Source organism: Colobus angolensis, unplaced genomic scaffold (genome assembly GCF_000951035.1).
Source record: "Colobus angolensis palliatus isolate OR3802 unplaced genomic scaffold, Cang.pa_1.0 Scaffold271, whole genome shotgun sequence".
In the NCBI taxonomy this organism is placed as follows: domain Eukaryota; kingdom Metazoa; phylum Chordata; class Mammalia; order Primates; family Cercopithecidae; genus Colobus; species Colobus angolensis.
In genome coordinates this window covers 2017234-2024631 of record NW_012115944.1, presented here as the reverse complement: position 1 = coordinate 2024631, position 7398 = coordinate 2017234, and the positions used below count along the sequence as shown (strand labels likewise).

At 54.8% G+C, this 7398-nt stretch overlaps 1 protein-coding gene across 1 annotated transcript in view; it reads left to right on the top strand.

The window, feature by feature from the left end:
- Positions 1-2564: 2564 nt before the first annotated feature.
- Positions 2565-7398, top strand: part of SCN4A (sodium channel, voltage gated, type IV alpha subunit) — a 34819-nt gene continuing 29985 nt past the window's right edge. Inside the window, exons 1-6 of the mRNA XM_011947988.1 lie at positions 2565-2910; positions 2994-3112; positions 3239-3328; positions 3614-3742; positions 4210-4301; positions 6983-7315. Of these exons, the coding sequence (XP_011803378.1) occupies positions 2638-2910; positions 2994-3112; positions 3239-3328; positions 3614-3742; positions 4210-4301; positions 6983-7315 (1036 nt within the window). The 5' untranslated portion in view covers positions 2565-2637. The remainder of the gene's footprint in view (positions 2911-2993; positions 3113-3238; positions 3329-3613; positions 3743-4209; positions 4302-6982; positions 7316-7398) is intronic.

Here is a 7398-nt window from a genome sequence, read left to right as displayed (position 1 = left end):
ATTTGTGATTTTACAAATATTTATGGTAGTCTAGGGGAGAGCCCAGTGGGAGGGGTTTTTTCAGTTGGTTTTTGAGACAGTGTCTCACTCTGTCACCCAGGCTAGAGGACAGTGACACCATCATGGCTCACTGCAGCCTTGAACTCCTGAGCTTAAGGGATCCTCCTGCCTCTGTAGCTGGGACTACAGGAGCATGTCACCACTCAGGGAGGTTATTTGAACAGAGCAGTTGAGGGATGGAGGGTGGAAAGGGCAGTGACACTGGAGAGGGAGCCTCAGTAGGGTGTGGAACTGGCCAGATCTACCACCAAGATGCTTCGGGCAACCACCAACCAAAGCCAGCTTTAACAAGTGGAACCAGTGAGGACATTCTTTCCCTCACATTACAAAACAGCCAGACCTCAGGGGTAATGGAGACCTAGGAGAAGAGGAAATTAGGAGGAAGTGAACATTTTGAAGGGCGCTGTGCAAAAAAAAAAACAGGCTGCAGAACAGGCCCCAGAGAAGAAGCATCTTCCAGGGGCAGGGAAGGGGCAGGTCCCAGAGCAGAGCTGGGGAGAGTGGCCGGACGCGCAGGTGATGTCCTGCTCCCAAGAAAGGTGGTGAGCAGTGTGGGAAGCTCAGGAGGGCCGGTGGGGAAGAAAAACACTGGATCTGTCTGTCCCCTGGGGAGCTCTGGTGACTCAGGTGAGAGTCATTTCCTCGAGTGCTGGGGTTGGGAGCCAGACTATGTGTCTGTGGGCTTTTGTGGCCCTACTTGGGCTCCTGTAATGAAGAGAGTGAGCAGTATCAGGACAGGAGGATCGTCGCAGCAGGGATTGTGGACTGGGTGGGTGCACAGCAGCCCTGGGGTCTCTTCAAAGCCACCTGGCTGGTTGGCACCTTCTGCGTAGTGACAAGCAGCATGTGGGGGTGTATGTGCGGTGGGTGACGGGGAGGAAGGTGGCAAGGTATAGGACAGAACTGTGAGATGCAACTGGGAAGGTCTGCATGAGGGGTGGCTCCAGGCCGGGTGTGCGTGCGTGTGCCTGTGTGTGCAAGTGTGTGTGCACGTGCACACGCACGCTCACGATGGGGGCCAATGAGCAGCTGAGGGCAGGGTTGGCAGGAATAAGCAGAGTCATCCCCGTGGAAACACGACTCCCTGGGTGCTGTAGGGAGCAGCTGGGAAGCCAGGCATGGAGGCGTGGCCAGCTCTGCCCAATGACTCTGGCGTCTCCCTGGCCACCCTCCCCACCCGTTGATCAAGCCTGAGAAGTGCCTGTGCTGACCAGGGCGGGGGCGCTGCTGCAGGGGTTAAGGTCCACTGGGAGAGGGCCACCCTCAGGTGTGGCTTGGGAGTCTCTAGGGGTCTGTCCAGGTCTCTGTGGTGCAGGAGTGGCTCCAGGTCTGTCCATGTGGGTCTCATGGTGGCTGTGTGTGGCTGGGCTGCAGGGGTCTCTCTGCAACTGCCTGCTGATGTGATCATTCCCGCAGGGCCATTTGCAATAAGTGATCCTCCCTCCCTTCTGCAGGGAACAGGCTCTGGAGGGCTGGGCAGGGGAGAGGGGCCAGGTGGGGCCCAGTCCACATGATGCTCACAGGCATCAAAGGCTCCTGGTGGGTGCCCCTTCCCCCCATCCAGTATGTGCATCCACCAGCCTAAAGCAGTCCCCAGGAGCTCTAGCCCTGCCCCCACCATTGGAGTTGTCTATCTCCTTGTCCCTGTGACCTTCCCTATATGTCCTTCTCTTCCACGTTAGCATCTGCAGCTCTCCAGACTCAATGTTCCTCTCCCAGTTCCCCCTGCCTGCCCAGTGGGCTAGGTCCCCCAGGGCAGTGGGAGGGAACTGCTGGGAGACCTCTGCCGGGCCCAAGGCCCTTCCTTCTTCCCTCTCCCAGCCCAACACCAAGTACTCCAAAGGTCAGGAAAGAGGAATCCACACCCACCCCCATCTTCCTTTTCCCTTCCCTCCAGACCAGGGATGGCAAATACAGGCTGAGGCACCACATTCTTCCTCCTTGCGCCCCTGGCAGACATCACTAATCAATCACAGCAACTTTTTGCACAGAGCCTGGCTGCCACCTTCATGGTCTCCACCTACATCTCCAGGTGGCCAATATCAGGATCCACATTGGCCCTCAGGATGAAGTTCCTGTGGCAGTCCCACTTTGGGCTAACCCCCGCAACCAGGCCCCTCATCTTGGCCCATCCAGAGGTCAACTGAGCACAGTCAGCTGTGATTCTCTCTCTGTCCCATTAGGCTGAAGCCACACAGTTCCCAGAGCTTGAGCCCAGGAGGCAGTCGAAGGCACGAGGGTGTTGGTCCCAAGTCCCAAGGCCACAAAGAATCTGGTTGGTTTGCCGTTGGTCCTGGGGGTGGCCCCTGCCACTGCTGGGGAAAGCGTGGTGTGGGGCCAGGGGTGATGCTCTGTGCCCAGCACCCGTGCAGCAGCAGCACCTGGGCCTTGCAGCTACATCTCCCAGTCCCGACAGAGCCTGCACGCCCACCTCCCCGGCTCAGCCACTGGGCAAGCAGGAGGTGAGGAGTGGACGGCCGGCCCAGGGAGGGGCAGCTGCCTAACACTCCGGGGCTGCGCACTGCAGCTCCCTTGGCCACCCACCACCCTCCTGGTCTCTGAGCCCAGGATGCGAGGATGGCCAGACCATCTCTGTGCACCCTGGTGCCTCTGGGCCCTGAGTGCTTGCGTCCCTTCACCCGGGAGTCCCTGGCAGCCATAGAACAGCGGGCGGTGGAGGAGGAAGCCCGGCTGCAGCGGAACAAGCAGATGGAGATCGAGGAGCCCGAACGGAAGCCACGAAGTGACTTGGAGGCTGGCAAGAACCTACCCATGATCTATGGGGACCCCCCACCGGAGGTCATCGGCATCCCCCTGGAGGACCTGGATCCCTACTACAGCAACAAGAAGGTCTGGGCCTGGGAGGGCCCCCTCTGTCTGTCTGCAGTCCATCTATCTGTCCCCGGGCCTCACAGCCTCTCTCCCCACCTTAGACCTTCATCGTACTCAACAAGGGCAAGGCCATCTTCCGCTTCTCCGCCACACCCGCTCTCTACCTGCTCAGCCCCTTCAGCCTGGTCAGGCGCGGGGCCATCAAGGTGCTCATCCACGCATATCCTGCCTGAGACGGGAGAGGCGGAAGGGGTTAGGGATGGGCGAGATGGGGTGCTCTGGCCCAGGAGACCCTCTGTCACCTCCCATCCTAGCTGCTTCCTCACTTTCCTTGACCCTGTCCCACGCTGTTTAGCATGTTCATCATGATCACCATCTTGACCAACTGCGTCTTCATGACCATGAGTGACCCGCCTCCCTGGTCCAAGAATGTGGAGTAAGTCTCCCTGCTCCCTGAGCTCCCCAGCCCTGGGACACAGCCCGTTTCAGGTGTCTGCACCTCTGTGTGATGCTGTTGTTGTCTTTCAGGGAGACACACTGTCACCGTGACCCTCATCCGCACCTTGAGCCCCCGGGGTGGCCACACTATCACTCACTAGTGTCCTTAGCCACCTGAGTGGCATATTTCATTTCTGTGTCCCTCCCTTCTTGGGGTCTGTCGTTGCCACACTCACCCCTGCCCAGGTGACATGTCTGCCCTGGCCGGCCCTCTCCCCGCCAGGTACACCTTCACGGGGATCTACACCTTTGAGTCCCTCATCAAGATACTGGCCCGAGGCTTCTGTGTCGACGACTTCACATTCCTCCGGGACCCCTGGAACTGGCTGGACTTCAGCGTCATCATGATGGCGTGAGCAGGGGCCCCAGGACATCCTGAGGCTGGAGTGTGTGAGGGGACGGGGCCAGGCCTCAAAGAGGGCAACTGCCTGGGCTGAGGGCTGCAGGGGACATTGGTCAGTTGTGCAGATAGGGAGCTGCACAATTCTAGAAACTGCCATTCTCAGGGTCTGGCTCAGAGCTTTCCTGATGGACTCCTGATAATCACATGAGGCAGCCCTGACCCACAGGCCCATGGGCCCTCACCCGCTGGGCGAGCCAGGCTATCTTTGCCATCCCCACTCCCCCAGAGCTCCTGCACTGTCCTTCCCAACTCTTGGGCTCCCAGGGGAGATTTGGGGTGTCTTCCCTGCCCTCCAGACCCTGTGGTACCCCCAGTTTCTTGGGACTCCTCATTCCAGGCCTGGAGAAGCCCTGATTTCTGTCCTACCATCCACCCCAGCCTCTGACAGTTCCCACCCCCCTCCACCCCCTACCCAGGTACCTGACAGAGTTTGTGGATTTGGGCAACATCTCAGCCTTGAGGACCTTCCGGGTGCTGCGGGCCCTCAAAACCATCACAGTCATCCCAGGTACTGGGGAGGTGCAGGGACCCTCTGCCTGAGCCGAGAGACCCCCGTACCACGCGCAGGCCTGGAACCTGACTCAGTGTCACAACACTCCCAGGCTGGTGTTTTTGTAGAACTCACAGCAAAGCCAGGATCCAGAGGGGCCCGTGTGACCAGAGGGCAGAAGGAGTTCTACTTGGAAGGATAGGCATTTGAGAGGCAGCATGGCAAGGTTGTTAAGCGCACAGACTCAGCTGGGCACGGTGGCTCACGCCTGTAATCCCAGCACTTTGGGAGGCCGAGGCGGGTGGATCAACTAAGGTCAGGAGTTTGAGACCAGCCTGGCCAACAAGGCAAAACCCTGTCTCTACTAAAAATACAAAAATTAGCCTGGCATGGTGGTGTGCACCTGTAGTCCCATCTACTCAGGAGGCTGAGGCAGGAGGATCACTTGAACCTGGGGGACAGAGGTGGCAGTGAGCCAAAATCATGCCACTGCACTCCAGCCTGGGCAACAGAGTGAGATTCCATCTCAAAAAAAAAAAAAGAAAAGAAATTAGCTGGGCCTGGTTATGCTCTCCTATAGTCCCAGCTACTTGGGAGGCTGAGGCGGGAGGATAGTTTGAGCCCAGGAGATTGAGGCTACCATGAGCTGTAGTCTTGCCACTGCACTCCAGCCTGGGAAAAAGAACAAGACTCTGTCTCAAAAGAAAAAAAAAAAAAAGCACAGATTCTGGAGCCTGACTGCCTGGTTTCAATTCTCACCTCTACTACTTCCTAACTTTAACTTTGGGCGAGTGCCTCACCCTGTCCATGTCTCAGTTTCCTTATCTGTAGAATATGCAGACTAATAGTACCACTCTTTAGATTGTTGTAAGGATTAAATGCCTTAATATCTGTAAGGCCCTCACAGTCCCTGACCCGTGGTTTGTGATATATATGCGTGTGCTCAATAAAATAAGCAGACCAAGCAGAGCAGAGAAAGACACAAAAGGACTCCATGAGGAAAAGTCAGGGCCCTGAGAGCTCAATTAGGAACACAGCAGGCACCTGCTGGGCAATAAGGCCAGGGCAATTCCAAAGTAATGCATCGAGAAGCATGTGATCAATAGAATCTGATCATTCAGACCCGCACAAGAGCATGTGGAGAAACTGGAGATTCTCTCCCAGTAAAGGAGAAAAAGAAAAAGGATAGAGATCAGGCTCTCAGAAGAGGGGAAACTGTTAAATCCTAATGTGAGAAAGTACCTGAGGCCAGGTGTGGTGGCCCACGCCTGTAATCCCAGCACTTTGGGAGGCCGAGATGGGTGAATCACTTGAGGTCAGGACTTCGAGACCAGCCTGGCCAACATGGTGAAACCCTGTCTCTACTAAAAATACAAAAATAAGCTGGGCGTCGTGGCATGTGCCTGTAATCCCAGCTACCTGGGAGGTTGAGGCAGGAGAATTGCTTGAACCAAAAAGGCGGAGGTTGCAGTGAGCCAAGATCACACCACTGCACTCCAGCCTGGGTGACAGAGCAAGACTCGGTATCAAAAAAAAAGAAAGAAGGAAGGAAAGAAAAAAGAAAAAGAAAAGAAAGTACCTGAGCTCTCTTCTAGTCTAAAGCCCTCTGACTGCAGCCGAGGAAGGTGTGAGACCCAGGAGCGGAAGCATTTCCAAAATTCCACACTGTACATTGGCCACTGAGCAAGACGGCGTTGCCTTTCCTCTGTGCCAGCTGCCGGCATCCTCGGGGCGCAGGAGGGCTTTTATAAGGAGGCTGCCGAGCATTTGTTTTCCATATCAGGATAAGAAAAGGAAATGAAGTCATATTAACACAAGAGGCACTATGATTAGGCCCAAGGAAGAAGTTATGGCTCTTCCATAGGTGATGGGAATCTGCCCTGGGATTCTTTCAGCATTGTTTATGCCTTTGTCTGTCTAAAGAATATAATGATGTTTCAAGGTCAGTCTAGAGCTTCTGCTGTTCCTTGGATGTTACTAGGCATTTTAAGGAAAAGGGTTCTATGGTCAAATATGTTAAGGATACATGAGATTAAAGTTTTTGTTTAATAGGCCGGGCGAGGTGGCTCATGCCTGTAATCCCAGCACTTTGGGAGGCTGAGGCAGGAGAATCACTTGAACCCAGGAGGCAGAGATTGCAGTGAGCCAAGATTGTGCCACTGCATTCCAGCCTGGGTGACAGAACAAGACTCTGTCTTTAAATAAATAAATACAAATAAAGTTTTTGTTTATTTCTGCAGGACTTTTCAGAGCCTTTGATAGGATCATCTACATAATGACTCTCCAAGAGCAGAATCTAGAGCGCAGCTTTTCCCAAACATTATCAACCCCCTGCTTTTTAAGGGCACAGCATGGGAGATTAGTGTTCTGTTGAACACACTTTGAGAGCGTTAACCTAGTGACATGTAGTAAGCTCTACTGTATGCCTTTGTTTGCTCTATAGGTCAGGCAACAGCCCATCAGGTCTTTATAGTTCCTTCTCCTAGTGGCTGAGCATCTGCGGCCATTTGAAGGCTCCAGATTGAGGATGTGATCAGAGAAGGGTGGGGTTAATTTCAGAAGGCTTCGGGAAAGTAGTGGTGCTCAGTAAGTCAAGCCTTGAAGATGGAGTAGGAAAAAACTTGGTGGTGGAGGCTGGGGGGGCGCTGTTATCACCCTACCCTGCCCCCTGCTGATATCCTTGCCCTCTCTGTGGTCAGGGCTAAAGACGATTGTGGGGGCCCTGATCCAGTCGGTGAAAAAGCTGTCAGATGTGATGATCCTCACTGTCTTCTGCCTGAGCGTCTTTGCGCTGGTGGGACTGCAGCTCTTCATGGGAAACCTGAGGCAGAAGTGTGTGCGCTGGCCCCCGCCGTTCAACGACACCAACACCACCTGGTACAATAATGACACGTGGTACGGCAATGACACATGGTATGGCAATGAGATGTGGTATGGCAATGACTCATGGTATGCCAACAACACGTGGAACAGCCATGCAAGCTGGGCCACCAATGATACCTTTGACTGGGACGCCTACATCAATGATGAAGGTAAGAATGGAAAGTGGACAGGCAAAGGGGATCCTGTCCCAGTCCCTAGGGTACTGCTCCCACATTTTCTTTTTTTTTTTTTT